The sequence below is a fragment of the Manis javanica genome, chromosome 10 (assembly GCF_040802235.1).
Source record: "Manis javanica isolate MJ-LG chromosome 10, MJ_LKY, whole genome shotgun sequence".
Taxonomy (NCBI): Eukaryota; Metazoa; Chordata; class Mammalia; order Pholidota; family Manidae; genus Manis; species Manis javanica.
Genome location: NC_133165.1, coordinates 116210890 through 116227264, shown reverse-complemented (window position 1 = coordinate 116227264; position 16375 = coordinate 116210890). Strand labels below are relative to the sequence as shown.

At 57.4% G+C, this 16375-nt stretch overlaps 1 protein-coding gene across 3 annotated transcripts in view; it reads left to right on the top strand.

Annotated features, from left to right (window-relative positions):
- The window catches only part of CELSR1 (cadherin EGF LAG seven-pass G-type receptor 1), a 128341-nt gene that overhangs the window by 34344 nt on the left and 77622 nt on the right, over positions 1–16375 (top strand). For all 3 annotated transcript variants that reach the window (XM_037006765.2, XM_037006764.2, XM_017675578.3), the window contains exon 2: positions 12538–13176. In XM_037006765.2, coding sequence (XP_036862660.2) covers positions 12538–13176 — 639 coding nt within the window. The remainder of the gene's footprint in view (positions 1–12537; positions 13177–16375) is intronic.

Sequence of the window (16375 nt, the reverse complement as noted above, 5' to 3'; positions counted from 1 at the left end):
CAGAGGCTGGTCGTGAAGGGAGAGGGACGACCCCACCCCAGGGAGTGGTTGTTCGAGCAGCGTGTCTAAGCAGCAGGAAGGTGGTCTGGCCCCATCTGTGGGGTGTGGACACTTGTGGGGGACCCTAACTGATCCATCCCTTCCTGCCGCCGTGACCCCGAATGCGTTGGCTAATAAGAGAGCCGCTGCAGTGCCGAGGAGCAGCTCCGGCCCTTCTGCAGGTGATGCTGTTTCCGCGACTTTCCTGCTATGTGGCTGGGAGGCCCCCCTGGTGCCGGGAGCCCTGTCTCTGTCCACCTGTCCTTCCTAGTGCTGCCCGTGGGGTCTGGGCTCAGGGGACTAAAGCCATGTTCCCTTGGCAGTCCCCCTGGGTCCACACACGTGTGCGCACACGCACACAGACGTGCCTGCACACACATGTACTGTGAGTTTCCTCCGTGCCGCACACGTTGACCTGAGTAGGTGGTCAGCATGGCTGGAGGTTCAGGAGCAGGAAAGGCTTGGCTCCTTCCCTGGATTTGGCCACCACGTCCTCCGATCCATATGGTGCTTCAGCCTCCCCAGCCATCCCCAAGTCCCCAAGTCCTGGCCACCAGGCCCCTTGAGGCTGCGTGAGGGGGCGTGGCCTGCACCCTGCGTGCTTCTGGGATGGGGGGCACCCACGGCACCCATTGTCAGCAGACCCAGTGACACAACAGGGACGGGTATGAGGCCTGAGCACATGCTGACCACAAGCCTTCACTCAGCTGCTCTTCCCGCCGCAGCGTTCTCTCCTCCTGCAGCTGAAGGTCAGGCGGCCCCTCCCCCACCTCTCATCACACCTGACCTCCCTCCCCCACCCCCCATTCTCACCTTGGACGCCCCTCCCCCTAGCATCCCCATTGTCCTCCTGAAGCACCCCCATGGCACTTTCACACCATAGTCTTGGCCCCTTCTGTCACCCCCACCAGGCTGAGGACGCCCTGAGGGTTTTGGCATCTCTAGATCTGGGCCTGGCAGGCAGTGGGCCACAGGTTGAATAGTTGAATAATGAGTGATGACAATTTTAATTACTTTCTTTGAGTTTAGGTTGCAGATTAGGATCTTTAAAAAGTTTTATTATGGCAAATAATTTTTAATTACAAATGAATTGCAAATGGGGTCCTCTGTGGTAGTTCCTCGGCAGCCTTATGCATCCTTTCCCGGACCCTTGGGGTACTGTGCGAGGGAGCTCCGATTTGTTACCTTCGAGTCATCTCTTAATCACTTAATAACCGGATATATGATATTAGATTAATCTCCTTCCATCTGCTCATACCCAAGCTAGCGGCATTCTCCTTCGGAGCCTGGGAGAGTGCATGCATGTGTGTGCGTGTGTGTGCATGCACAGGAACAGGCTCGCAGGCACCGGTGGGGGGAATATAGGGCCAGGACACATCACAGGGAACCTTCTGTATGGACTGTGTCCTGATGTGTGATTTTAAAAAGGGCCTGAGACATGAGGGTGATGAAGAGCGGGATGGAGTGGGCCAGGAGTGGCGTAACAAAGCCCAGCAGGGGCTCACAAAAGCGGCAAGTTTGTTTTCTCCCTTCAGCTGAGGGTGGCTGCTGACTGCTCTGGTGCCCACCACTCCCCAGGCCAGGGCACACAGCCTGTGTGTGCAGGGGCTGCGACCCTGCAGAGATGTGGGCCAGGTGCTGTGTCGGCTGCCCTCTTTGGGGACCCAGCTTCCTGGCCCCAGTAGTTTGGAGTTTCCCAGACGCGGGCACGATGAAAGAGATGGTGTCAGCCCACCAGATGTCGTGTTCAGCTCCACTTGAGATGTTGCCTGCCTCCGGCCCCCCAATAATGAGCCAGATGGGGCTGTGCAACTGTGCTGGCATGCGGGCCTTGTCCCGTCCACACAGGGTTCTGAGCCCCCCTCAATCAGCCCGCTCCCTGGCTGCAGGCTGGGCCTTCTGCTCATGAATTTCAGGGGCGGGGAGCGAGGGGGCCGCTAACAAAGGCCTCAGGAGGGGGACCGCCCAGCAAATATGAGGGAGGAGGGCTTGTCTCCCAGATGAACCAAATGCGAGGTGGGGAGGGGCCTCCGTTCTGCTCCTTGAACACAGGAAACTAATTTCACCCTCTGGATGTGGGAAAAGTGGCCTGAAAGAAGTAAATGAAAAGACTTGGCTCCAGAAAAACATGTAAGATGTCATGAAGACAAAAGAAGTTAAGGTGCCAAAATGCACATTTTCTGTTTGCTGAAAGGTGGCGGAGGGCGTGTGTGTGACTTTTCTCTCGTGCTTGCTTCACAGAGCTCCTGGTTAATCATCTAAAACCTTGGTATCCTTCCTTCTAGTCATGCTGAATCAGTCCCTTGAAATTGAGGATAGGAATTTTCTTAGCAAATATTTAACCAGAAGAAAAAAGTCTCTTGCTTTTCTGTTCTCAGCAGTTGCGATGTAAGTTGCAAACTAAAAGATGTCTGGAACAGTATTTGGTCTTTTCCCCAAAAGAGAATGATTCGTTGTCTCTTCACTCAGTTGGAGGGAAGGGTCCTTGGAGCAGAGATGATCCGTCACTGTCGTTGTCCGCTACTGTTGTTGGGGGGCTCCCCAGGCAGCAGGTGGGTGAGGTTCCGGCGAGCACTTACCCCAGGGTCCCCAGTAAGGGCTCCGCGGGCTGTGCTCCCGTGCCTCACCAGAGCCGGTGCAGCAGTGAGCGGCTGAGGGCACTTCAGTGTGTGAGAGCGCTGCAGCTGCCCGGGGAAGTCCTGGGCTGCCTCTGGCCCCTCGGGCTCGAGGAGCCAATCCTCCCAGGGGTCAGGGGTTAATAGAGCCTTTCAGCACTTTTCTGTTTCAGAAGAGGTCTCAGCAATCTTATTCTGGGAGGGACTTCAGGATCTCTGAGTGGGGAGACATTTGGGGGCCAGGAGGGTGTCCCCTCTAGTCTCTGTCATATTTTCCCTCCCGTGGGCTGGCCTGGAGGGAAGGGTCCTGTGCCCAGTCAGGGGACTTGGGGGCGTATGTTTGCCATGTGCCCTGCCCAGGTCCCCAGGCCGCAGCTGGTCCGCTGGCTCCCGTTGCCTTGCCCCTACCCCTGGGATTATGGACTGAGGCTCCCAGGGTCTGACGCCTGGGTGCGCAGAGCCAGGCCAGGGTGTGGGAGCCCATGCACACTAGGCCTGCGCTCAGGTGTGCCTACCTGGGGGCGCAGGACCAGCACTGCGGCCTTTGGTCCCCTTCGCCCTTGGTGCTGCACATTTGCTGATAAATAGGCACAAATTACCGGTATCAGGAATCCTCGCAGCTCCCGCTCCTCATTAAGCCTGTGCAGCTAATAATTATTTTCCTTCTGGAAAGCGTTCAAGTTGAGCAGCTGAGTAGACACATGGAGGCTGTCAGGCCTCCTCCCCGGGCCGTGGCAGGAAGACCTCAGTCTGGTGTCCTGGGCCCACGTCCCTCATCACCGGGGCGGTCAGAGCAAAGGGTCATGTGGCTCTTGAAGTCCCCACAGAGATAGGGGGTCCCATGTCCTATCCTGGTTCTACTGATGAGGAACGTGAGGCAGGGAAGAGTCAGGGACGTGCCCGTAGCCACGGAGGAGGTGGCTGGCAGAATGAGACGGTGTCCAGAGCGAGTGTCCTTAGGACCCCTCTTTTTGGGGACACACCATACACAGTCATGGTAAAAGATTAGCAAAAGTGCCAAACGACAAGAAGTCTCCCTTCCATCCATTGCTGAGGGTTGCCACTGGGGTCCAGGTCTCCGGCCCGGGGACTGCAGACAGCATGTGCTGCTGCTCTGGCCACCAGAGGAGGCTTCTCCCCAAAATGAGGCATCCGTGGAGCACCTGTGCATCTGCCCTGCAGGGTGATGGAGCCAGGCCCAGGTCGCAGTTCCCCCTGCCACTCTGGGCAGCTGGTGTGGCCTTCCTGTTTGGGAGGGACTGTGGGGCTTAGGGCTGGGAGTGGCTTAACGTTTGTCACCAGTGGTTCCCAGGACAGTTAGACTTTCAGAGGCACTGCTGGCAAGTGTGGGGGTCAAGGTCCAAAGACAAGTCCAGCATGAAGTGTTGCAGAACTGGAAACTTCCAGTACTAAACGAAGCTCAGGGAGTGCATGCAGGTGTTTGCACAGGCGCTCCAGGAGAGGAGCAAAGTATGGGCACTAATGTCACACTACCACTCGGAGGGAGGCGGAGGGTCACCTGCCGCTCTGACAGTCCAGGTGGCTGGAGAGGCAGGCGAGGTGGTGTCTGCCCAGCTGGGTGGCAGGCGGCACTTTCAGAGCTGGAGCCTGGAATGTTCCAGACTGGCTCCTGTCCCTCCCTAGCCTGCAGCTGGCGGTGGGCTGCTTGCAGCAGCAGGCTCCGCAGAGGCCTCGTGGTGCTCTGTGCCACCCGCGGCTCCGCGGCCAGCAGAATGGGCTGGGCAGTGTGTTGGCTGAACCCTCATCTATGCTGCGCACGGTTGGCTTGTGGGCTGACAGCTGCTCTCCTGCGTATCTGGGGCTGGGGAACATGTGGGTGTCCCTTGAATGTACGGGTGCTCTTCGGCAGGTGGCAGGGACCACACTGTCGTGCGGGTGGACGGCGTCTGGCTGAGAACAAGGCAGGGCACTCACGGGTTCTTTTAAGTCCATATTGGCTTTAATTGCCTCTGGAATGTTGCCCATTTTCCTAGGACAGGGCAGACGGGTGCCCATTCTGGCTCTGGCAGGGAAGAGCAAGGCTGGATGGGCTCCCTGCTGGCCCTGCTGGCAGAGCGAGACCCGTGTGTGGCTGCCCCAGGCCCAGCCGCTGCCCAGCTCCTGGTTCTTGCCGAGAGCCTCAGGCTGGAAGAGTCCAGAGACTGTTTCTTGGAGCTGGGCTGCTGGCTGGGTGGATGTGTCCCCAGCGGACATCTGACAGCTGGGGTGGGGTGCCAAGGCATTGGGGTGGAGGCCTGGGCGCTGCTCGGTGCCCCGCAGAGGGGAGGCAGCCTGCCCCCGAAGCGGGGGGCCCTGCTTCTCTGCTTTTCTCCCCGTCTTGAAACAGCACCTATTTCAGACCCGCTGATCCCCAGTAAGGAGTTTAGAGGTCAGACTTCTGGGCTCCTGTTCAGAGAAATTCCCTGCGTGTTGTTCAGTCAGTCCTGCAGGTAAAACGAAAATCAGGGACACAGAAGCTCCTGACAACTCAGAGCGCTGCCGGGGAAGCCGGAGGCCGGGTGCACTGTCACGCGAGCCCTCAGACTGTGAGGCTGCCACGATCCTTGGTGGGTAGTGGAAACGGCTGGTGGTGGCTTTCGCTCCACCTCGGCCGTAGCAGCGTTTCCCTGGGGACAGAGCTGCTCCATCAGAGGGTAAGAAGGTGGCGTCCGGGCTCCCGGTGACCAGTTCGTCTCCTCTGCCTTTGATGTCAAGGAAATCATGTTTAAAATGCCCTTTAAAATAGTTTTGTTTTTCCTTTTGGATAATCTTATGCAAAATAAAGCAGATTTTTATGGAGTCAATCTTTTCACTCTTTCCCTGTTTTTGAAGTGAATTTCATGTGACATAAGATGAGCCATTTCAAAGTGATCGATTCGGTGACATTCAGGACGTTCACAGGGCCAGGCAGGCCCCACCTCCGTCCTGCTCCCCAGGGAAACCCCCGCCCCAGTGAGCAGCCGCCGCCCCCCCGAGCCTGCGGTGACCACCAGTACCGTCTCTATCTCTGTGAATTGGCCCCTTACAGACATTTTGTATCGGTGGGTCGTACCCGGTGGCCTCTTGGGGCTGAGCGCAGTGTTTTCCAGACTCATCCGTGGAGGATGGATCCCCACTTGGTTCCTTTTTCTGGCCACATTCTGTGTATCCACTCATCTGATGGGCATTTGGGTCATTTCCACTTCTTTGCTATTTTTATGAACAAAAAAATAGCTGTCCTCAGCATTAGTATGCAGGTTTTGGTGGGTGTACGTTTCAGTTCCTTTGAATTCTACCCAGGAGTGGAATTCTGGGTCCTTTTGCTAATTCTGTGTTTGGCTTTTTGAGGAACCAATCCTTAACTTTTAGGTGAAAGTTCTTTACCTTGACAAGAATGCACTTTCTCTGCATCTCAGCCCACAGCTGCTGCAGCTTGGGGCCCGGCTGGCCACTTGGAGCTGTGGACCTTCCTGGGGCCAGTGGGGCCTTGATGACTTCAGCCTTCTAGAAGGTTCCCTCTGGCATAGACACAAGCTGGGTCAGGACTGAGGAGGGGTTGTGAGTCCAGAGCGTGGCTGCCCCCGTCCTGAGCAGGTCAAGGGCACAAAGATAGGATCAGCTGAGGGGGCCAGGGGCAGGGGTGAGGGTGGGTGGCACAGAATCCTTTAGGTGAACCAGTGGGCTGAGGACCTCAGGTTTTCGTGTGGAGGGGGCACTCTGCACCAGGGCTGGGCTCGGGGTCCGGAAGGAATGTGGATGTCCCCCCAGACTGGTGTCAGGAGATGGGCCTGGCTGCCTGGAGTCTGTAGGGGAGGGGGTGTGAAGACCCTGCCTCCATCAGTTGGGGGGAGGCAGTGGTAGAGGCTACAGGGCGAGGACCTGAGTTCCAACAGGGAGAAGCCCCAGGCATGGGCTGCCCTGGGGGGTCAGGAGGGCCCTTCCTCCCCACTGCTGGGCTGGGGTCCCGCCGCATGGGATGTGAGGAAGGGGTCATGGACTCTGCCATCTTTACCCTCCATGCCAGGCAGAGCTGTGCTGGCCCCTTTAGTGCCTTGCAAGCGGACTGCCAGGTAAACCCTCGGATGCATTGAGCACGAGTGTCGGCGTGTCTGGGCATCTGTGCAAGTGGACGGGGCAGAGGAGTGCTGCCTCTGCCCGCTGCCCGCCCGCCGGGCCCCACACCAGTGTGTGCCTCCGAACCCTGTGCCACCCTGTTCCTGTGGACTGAGCCCACAGCCTGGATACAGGTCCCGGTTTCGCTTTTGTCTGGAAAGGAGAGAAACCAGACACCCTCCAGGTAGCAGATCAACACGACGCACCTGCTGTCTGCCCTCAATCTGACCTCAAACAACAGCCCCATGGAGAGAGGGAGGCAGGCCTGGTCAGAGTCCCCTGGCTTTGGGTGGGAGCCCCGAGCAGGCCATCCCTGCTTATCGTGAGGCCTCAGGAGGAGGCAGGATGGGACAGGAGGGCAGCCTTCATCGCAAACCAGCTGGACAGCAAATGGCGTCCTTTGGATGTGGCCACAGCTGGCCTGACCCTCAGTGTAGCTAGTGGTGCCAACCAGGCCTGCAGGGTGCAGGTGGAGGGAGCTGGAGGTGCCTCCCTGGGACCTTACTGGGCTCAAGTAGGCTCTCTTCCTTGGTGTCCTCATCTGTGAAGGACCGGCAGGGCTGCCTTTGAGCCATGATGAGAACCGAGGGGACATTCCCGGGAAAGGCATAAGTGTGGAGCTGCTGCGGGAGCACCGTCCATGTGCAGCCCCGTCCACACCGTGAGGATGTTTCTCCTGCGTCCACCGAGAGCCCACGAGGCTGGCAGTGCCGGAGGTCTCGTCTCCCCACAACCCCACATTCCCACGTGTCCTGGTGGGATAACATCTCCCACGTTCATGTCCACCTCAGAACGGGGTGTTATTTGGAGGTAGGATCTGCGCGGATCGATCAAGGTCGGCTGTCAGGGGACTTCATCCTGGGCTCAGGAGCCCTGATCCAGCCACTCGCGTCGATCTGAGAGGGGCATGTGGACATACTCACAGAAGGGGAGGCCATGTAACAATGAGGCTGATCGAACCATGCGTCCACGAGCCAAGGACCGCAGGGGACACCAGCAGCATTGGGACACCAGGGGAGAGCCCCTCAGGCCTCCAGGTGGAGGCAGCCTGCTGACACCCTGACCCCGGACTCCTGGCCTCCACCCCCGGGGGATGAGCTTGAAGCCTCCCAGCCCGTGGCTCTCAGGGCAGGCCCGGGACCCTCACACCCCTCTCACTGCTGACTTGCTGGGCCCTGCCTCTGTCTGCATTTTGTGCCAGGAAGAACTCCATCCCTCCTTGAAGACCACCTCCCCACTGCCTCCTGAGGCCATTCTGAAACGCCGTCTCAAAACTGTGGCTCTGTCCTCTGTCCTCCATGGGTCACCAGCTCCTTGGAGGCCACAGTGTGACCTCTCCCCCATGTCTGGGGGCTGGGTCCACCGCAAGGGACATGATGGTGGATGACAGTTAACTCCTTTCACCGAAGTCAGGCTGGACATACCCCCCCCACAACCTGTGAAGACCTCCAAGCTGCTCCTCACGCGCAGCCACGTCCGGGGTTTTCTGGAAGCACCTGCCTGTAAGTATTCTGCAGCCACACACTCTGCCATCTGTTTTGTCACCCAGTGTGACTCAGAGACGATGAAGTGTCTCACCTTTCCTAAAGAAAGCCGGGGAAATCATGCTGGCCTGATTTTGCAGCCCTGCAAAGCTGGCACGGAGTGGCTGGTTCTGGGGCTTCTGTTTTAGTCGTAGAAGAAGTGCCTGCAGCCCAGGTTGGCGGGAGCCCTGGGCAAGCTCCGTATTTCCCAGTAAAAATAGGCCTTTAATTGATAAGCCTAAGACATGCTCATGCAGGAAAATAAAGCAATATGGGAAAGTATAGAGGGAAAATTAAAAATTACCTGCCTATCGCCACCTTACAGTCCTGCCCAGCACTCCTTAAAGCCTCCACGCTCATCAAAAATAAGCAAAGTCTGAGAAACCGCCCCAGCCCAGAGGGGCGAAGGGGACATGGGGACTGAATGTCACGTGGGATCCTGGATGGGGTCCCGGACAGAGAAAGGACAATAGGTCAACCTGAGGACATTTGAAAGGCCCGTGAACTTTGGTTAATGGTGTGTCTTCCTTAATCATACCAAGTGTGTCATCGGGGTGGATAATGTCACTAACGGGGGACCCTGTGTGTGGGTGTACGGGAGCATTGTCGTCTCCTCCTGCTTTTCTGCACCTTTAAAACTGTTCTAAAATAAAAAGGTTATTTAAAAACAAAATAATCCGTGGATGTCTTGCTGCCCTTGTCTAGCCTGGATTAATACTTAGTCCATAGGCACACACCTGATCATCTGATCATCTACATTTGCCTTCTTACAGCACTAAACTATGTTTTCTACCTTTATCTTGCATCTCCCTACCACTTCAGCATTTTATTAAAAATAAAAATAATAATAATAATAGGAGAAATGTGGGATCCACATATAAATCAAGTACAAAAATCAAACGAATATTCATATTTGACCTGATTGTTTATAGGTCATAATGCGTGATCAAAACCGAAAGTTTCTGTGATGAATGCCCTTGTACTGTTCACCGTGTAAGAATTTATTCACTACGTAAGAATTCGTTCACCATGTAAGAACTTGTTCGTTATGCTTCAGAAGATTGGAGACGGACGAGAATTAGGCTTGAGATGGATTAATGATTGTACATGGAGCGTTGACCCCCCTATACTGAATTTTATTGTTGTTAACAACCATTTGATCAATAAATATGAGAGATGCCCTCTCAAAAAAAAAAAATAAATAAAAATAAAAATAAAAAAAACTCTCCCTGCAGATAGCCCTCTGGCCTGTGTACGAGCATATTTTTGGTCTAAGGAAAAAGTAACGTCCTTGTTCGCCAGCATCGTGCTGTCCGGCTCTTCCCTGACAGCAGTGGGGGTGCACATCCTCTTCTGCTTTGCTGTGTGGGGCCCTGTGGTTGGGGCGGCCGCACTGTTTCTGAGCCCCCTGTTGCCGAGCAGTCAGGTGTGCGCCCCTGGAGGCTCAGAGACCCAGCCCGAGTGACCGGAGTGCAAAGCGAAATCGTTGTCTCCCAGGACCTGGGCGTCCAGGGCGGTCCATGGTCTTCAGAGAAGGAATCACTGTGAGATGGTGGGAATGTGCGAGTTTTGTTCTCCGGTGCAGTCAGCGTTAGTTAGTGTTTGATGCTGTCTAACAGTCACATTGTTTGTCCCTGGCGGAGGATGGCTGTCCCTGGAACATTCCGCCCGGGTGTGCCTCCGTGCTGTGGCCTCCTGGGCCCCCCGTGTGTGGAGGGCAGGGGCGCTCACAGCACCCACGGTGGCCTGGGCTTGGAGCTCGTAACCAGCGGGGCCTTCACTTTGCTGGGCCAGAACAAAGGCAGCTGTGGGTCAGGATGAAAAGGGCAACTGCCACCGGGAAACAGACACTGTCCTCTGGCCCTCATTATTATTATAGGCCTTTGCAAATTGAAACTAAAAAAAGAAAGAACAAACACCCACAAGATAAATAGCTTACGTGAAGAGTGGAGTCTCTTGGAGCTGTTCCTGCAGAGTGAGTCCTGGGGTTTAAGAGATGTCCCGGGAAATCCCACTCCTCCCTGCTTCCCTCCCTCCCATAGGTGTTCGTCCAGCAACTCATCTCAGGGCCCGGAACTGTTGTAGGTGGGATGGGAGCAGCGGGAAGAAGACCTCCAGGTTCTCAGTCCCTGTGGGCTTCCAGGTGGCGGTGGGAGTTCAGATACAAGATGTAGGAATAGCATCGGGCTGTCCTGTCCTGTGCAGGGTGAGAGTAGGGATGGGGCAGAGAACTGGGGGATGTGGACAGGCCCTCAGATGAGGGACAGGCGGCCAACAAGGGGGACGGTGCTCCTGGCAGAACAAGGTGTGCCAGGGCTCCAGGGCAGGAAGGGGAGCCGGGGTGACAGGCAGGTGTTCCTTGGACCCGAGGGGACATCCTGTGGGGCCATAAGATGGGGTAAGTGACACGGGTTTATTCTGGGCACCTGTGGGGACCCCAGAGAAGTGTGTGCCATGGACCCTGGGGGCTGACCTGTGGCCGGTGGAGGGAACCGGAGGAGCTGCAGGTCCAGCCCGCACCCCAGGGGGGAGCAGAGGCTGCTCCTTGAGGGGCAGAGGCCGGTGTGTGAAGCGGAGGGAAGGGATGCTGCCGTCTCTGGGCTGCTGGCCACTGTGCGCTTGCTGGTATTTCCCCCAGACCTGTCCTGGCCCCGGGCCCCTCGCGTATGAGCCGCACGTGTGGTCTGGGCTCTCAGCTTTGCTCTGCACCTGCTCCACAGCAGCCGTGGACAGACCCGAGCCTTTACCTCGTGGGCCTCTGGGTTTCGCGCCAGCCTCAGAGTCCCCCCACCACGAGGTTATACAAATATTCCCTCGTTTTCTAAATTCAGCCCTGCCCGGTTATCGTGAGAACTGGACGGAGTAGGAATGGGGTGCTTGGTGCCTGACTTGCCAAGTGAGGGGTGTTGTTGTTGGGTGGAAGCCCGGGCCCCCTCCAGCCGTTAAGTGAGATGGTGCCGGGTCTCTCAGAACCTCCCAGGACCTCTGGCTTGCTGCGGCAGAGCACCTGAATGTGTTTTGGGTCACGCCTTCTGGGGCAGTTGTATTTTCCCTGGTCTTTGGACAAATCACGTGACTCCTGGTCCCTCCCAAAGTAGCTTCTGGCTCCTGAGAAAAACAGCTTGTTATTTTAGGGGCTCCCTGCAGGCTTTATGCCTCAGTGGGGGCTGTGCTGGGGCCAGAGTGGTAAGGTGACTGCCAGGTTTTGTCACCTGACTTGTCCTCTTCGTGGTCCCAAGGCTTTCTTGCATCTTTCCAGTAACAAGCTGAAGTTTCCCCCAGGGTTCCTGCCCACTTGGTGGGCACCCGCCAGCTGTGAGGGTCCTTACCTGTCAGGGTCCCTGGGCCTGCACGGGTGGCTCTGTGCCCCATGGAGCCGGGGGGTGTGCTTGCAGTGGGATGTGGCAGGGAGCCAGGTGGAGGGGACACGGAATCTGAGCCCAGCCAGAAGGAGACAGATTCTGCCAGGTTTTCCTTAGGGTCCCAGGGCACATCTGCAGCGTCCTGGGAGGCAGGTGACGGCCCCCTGGGCCACCTGTTGGGCGCTGCTCCATGACCTGCCTGAGAGCTCCCAGGGTCCTGGGCAGCCAGCTCCTCTGATTCTGGGCTTGGAACCGATGGTGTGTTCAACTTTACAAAATGTTCTTCCTTTTTTGGTCCCCAAATCCCAAGTATGTCATTTCATGATTTGCTTGCTCATGTGGCCGCGCAGCCGTTGTCACCTTGTGTGAACGTGTCTGTCGGAAGCAGCGTCCTGTGTGTGCTGGGCCAACAGAGATCCACGGGATAACAGGACAAAAAGCCATCAGCATAACAGCCCGAGGCTGAGCCTGGGCGGGGCCGTCAGGCACCTTGGGGTCTGAGCCGGGCTGGGGAAGGCGCGGGGTTGGGGTGGGGTCTCCTGGTGCTGTAACAGGTGCACAGGCCGTAAGTAGTGCCTGGACTGGAGCATGTGAGGTGGGGCACTCTGGGGTGGCGAGGGGTTGGATCGTGGTGGCTGTAGGACGTCCTGCTGAGCGTTTGGGGGTCCCCTGGGGACTTCTGAGCAAAGTGGACATGACAGAGCTCTGCTCTCAGAAGCTGGCATGGGGGGACTGGGAAGTGGGATCAAAATGGTGGTCCCTGGGGAGGTGGGGCATGGGGCTGGGGGCTTGGCTCCTTCTCCTGTGCCAAGTGCATCTGAGGCTGTTCCCGGGTGGAGCCAGTGGGGACCGGGACCCCCTCAGGCACGTGAGCACCCAGTGACTGCGCCCCTCCCTGTCTTACAGATGGCATCCACAGTGTGGCGGCTCTCTGCACACTGCGGGTCACCATCATCACAGATGACATGCTGACCAACAGCATCACCGTCCGCCTGGAGAACATGTCGCAGGAGAAGTTCCTCTCTCCGCTGCTGTCCCTCTTTGTGGAAGGGGTGGCCACTGTGCTGTCCACCACCAAGGATGACGTCTTCGTCTTCAACATCCAGAATGACACAGACGTCAGCTCCAACATCCTGAACGTGACCTTCTCGGCCTTACTCCCCGGCGGCATCCGCGACAAGTTTTTCCCCTCAGAGGACCTGCAGGAGCAGATCTACCTGAACCGGACACTGCTGACCGCCGTGTCCACCCAGCGCGTGCTGCCCTTCGACGACAACATCTGCCTGCGGGAGCCGTGCGAGAACTACATGAAGTGCGTGTCCGTGCTCAAGTTCGACAGCTCGGCGCCCTTCATCAGCTCCACCACGGTGCTCTTCCGGCCCATCCACCCCATCACGGGGCTGCGATGCCGGTGCCCGCCCGGCTTCACCGGGGACTACTGCGAGACCGAGATCGACCTGTGCTACTCCAGCCCGTGCGGCGCCCACGGCCGGTGCCGCAGCCGCGAGGGCGGCTACACCTGCGAGTGCCTGGAGGACTTCACCGGTAGGTGTTGCTCCCGTGGGGCCGGGGCAGCGGGCACAGGTCACAGTCGGGAGTCCCCTCCACTTCGCACCAGGCTCCCGGTCCCCGCCCGCAGGGTTTCCATTGGTTTCCTCCGTGAACTTCCCATTTCCAGGGCAGACAGTCCAAGGGCATTTGCTGGCCGGGGTGTCGACTCCGTGAGCCTTGAGATTATTTCCGAGACGGCCCTTTTGCCAGTGGGCAGGCAGGCAGGGTGCTTCCTGACCACGGTCTGCTGACCCGTGGGACGGAAGCCACCCTGTGTGAAAAGAGGAGGAGGAGGTGATCATGTGGGAGCCGCCGAAAAACCTACATGCATGAAACAACAGCGGCGCCTTTTGAGTGGCTTCAAAGTTAAAGTACTTCTTTCCAGATTTCAAGTTTAATCCGTCATTGAAAAACAGGGTCAGCCAGGTAGAGATCGTGAGCCGTTACTCGTTTGGGTCTGGAAAGACGCTGCTCATTTTCTCATGCCTCATTGTCACTGCAGACATGACTCGCCTTCTCTGTCCTGTAGGTGCGCTTACCTCCAGGCGTCCTGACTGGTCACAAGGATGAATTGCTCCAAAGGCAGCCAGCAGTGGTTTTTAAGAATAAAAGGCCCGCAGAGAGCAGTATAGAAACACGTGTTCTTGCTTTGGCCTTCTATAGCCTGTTATGTAAAATTGAGGCCCTTTTGAAGAAACAGATTTACGGATGGCCTGATAGTCTATGTTTTTGGAAAGCTGTCTGGGGATTGGGTGGGACTGAGTCACACGGGAGGGAGCTTTGAGATTCTCCCCTGGGTTGCGTCCTTGGTTATGGTGTTGAGTATAAACAGCTGAGAAGTTGTTATCTGCCCCTGTGGGACAGAGATGAGTTTGTCCAGCTTAGGACAGGGATTTATGGCATTAGCAGGTGTTTATTTGGTGGGAAGAAAGTCAGCCTGGGGCGGGAGGCACAGAGGGGAAGGTGGTCGTGCCGCTGCTGTGTGTCAGAGGAGGGAAAGCTGCCCGAGAGGGCTTTCGGCAGCCTGAGGAGATGGGGTGTGCGCCCCGGGTTGTCGCGTCTGAACACTAGCCTGGTTATGATCGGGTGGTACAGGGGCGTCTCGAGAAAGGCAGTTGATCGCCTGCGCCTTGCCCTCCCTCCCCCTGCCCACCGGGCTGGCTGTCCCATCCAGGTCTGGAGGTCTGTCGCCAATGTCTCTGAGCGTTAATCCTGAGTTCCTGGCTATACCGGGGTTTGGTGGTAAGCGGGGATGGAAAGCAAAGGACACCTCGGCCCCTGAAGCCCCAGCCTGAGTGTGGGGGGGCTCTGGTTGTATGGGGGAGATGTAGACTCATTCCCTGCTCCCTTCTGAGTTCTAGTGGAGCTTCACACCTCGTGTGGTGACCCTTGCCTTCCTTCCAGTCCAGGGCACTGAACTGGCCTCTTAGCCACTTCTGAAGTGCTGACCAGGTGTACCAGCTGCAGGCACAGTCTGTCCCCTCCCGACAGAGAAGTGGCCCCCGTGAACTGGTGTCCCCTGTCCTCACGGCCTGAGTGAGAATGCTCTGCCCATGACTCTGGCTTCAGGTGGGGGGCTATAGTCCTAGGGCCCCGGGATAGGGCCACTGCACCCCAGGGAGTCAGCTGGTGACAGTGATTCACTGGCTCCGGAAATACTGAGTGTCTGCTGTATGCCTGGCCAGTGCGCACATCAGATCTGTCCTGGCCCAGTCGGGTGAGCCATCCAAGGCTCTCTGTGGGCTCTGACCTGCCATTGGTCTAGAAACTTGGTGGCGGGGATGTGGTGGGGGAGAGCCCCTCGAGCACCCCCTGCAGGAGGAAGCCTAGGGTGGGGTCTGACACCGCCCAGGAGGCCAAGCTTCACCTCGAGGGCCACAGCGGGCCTGGGTTCCAGGAGTCCAGGATGTGCCCTTGGGGCAACATCGGGGCAGGGTAAACTGGGGCTGAGGGACCTCTGGACCTGCACTTCCTCTTTAAAGAGGGATTGATCTGTTGGTTAGAAAGGACTTCCAAAGTTCTCATATTCTGTTTTCATCATGAGAGTCATTTCTAGAAAAATAATGACCAGGAAATGGCCGGTGTGTCATCGCCAGAAGACCCACTGAAATGTCCTGCTCTCAGGGACTGATTTGAATGTCTGTGCTACTAAAATTACCATACGCATTCCCCTTGTCATAAGACCCCTCAGAGCCCCTACCCCTCCCCGTTCCCCGCTGCCCTTTGAAGCCCTCCCCTTGCTGGAGGTGACCGAGCTTCTCATTCGCGGTGACAGCAGCCTGTCGTCAGGACGCTTTTATTACTTGCTCCCCGGTAAACCGAGCTCGGGCCTCCGGATGGGGAGCTGGAAGTGGCCCAGGCTGCTGGAGGGCCCTGGCTTCCGCTGCTGCCGTGTGCAAGGTGTCAGTTAATGTCTGGAAAGGCTCAGAGAATCGATGCTTGAAAAAACACCCTGACGGCTCTCCTGCCTGTCTTAAATCCACTTTGGCCACAGATGAGTACCGGGGCCCCGGGGGCGAGGATCCCCCACCATCGCAGGGTGAAGGCTCTGTGCGGGGCCGTGGCTGGGAAAGACGGGAGGCCCCACATTTTGGAGGCATCCCGGACGCTGTCTGACTCGCCCTCAGCTCGGCCTTCGGCACCAAGTGGCTCTGCTGTGTCTTGGCCGCTGGGTCCCTTAGTCCGTGAACAGCGTGGCCGGGGGTGTTGGTTTAACTCTCAGGCTCCTGCCGGTGAGCTCCTTGGGCCGGAGCTGCTCAACTTCCCAGTTTGCCTTCATTTATTTCACAGCATTTTAAGAAGTGCCTGCTGTGTGCAGGGCACCAGCTCGCAGAGAGTGATGGGTCATGTGGGGTGGTGTCCCTGAGCCGGGCCGATGGCCCTGGGGATGGGGCTTCACTCCGGGGTTACCTGCTGCCCGAGGGGTTAGCAGGAAACCGCTCCTTCCTGGGAAGTCACTCAGCCTCCCTAAACCCAGGGTGAGCCTCGGTGCGGGATTCTGAGTCCCGCTCCTGTCACTTCTCTGTCCCTGCCGACCAGTCACCCTTGGAAACGTGGTATGCTCGCTAATGGTGACCTTCCCGTGTCTGCCTCACCCCATGAGGTGGGGACAGCTGTCCCCCAGCTTTAGAGACACTGAGGTGATGAAGAGCTGGGTGGGGAACCTAGAATCTCCTTCCTGAGCCTGACACAG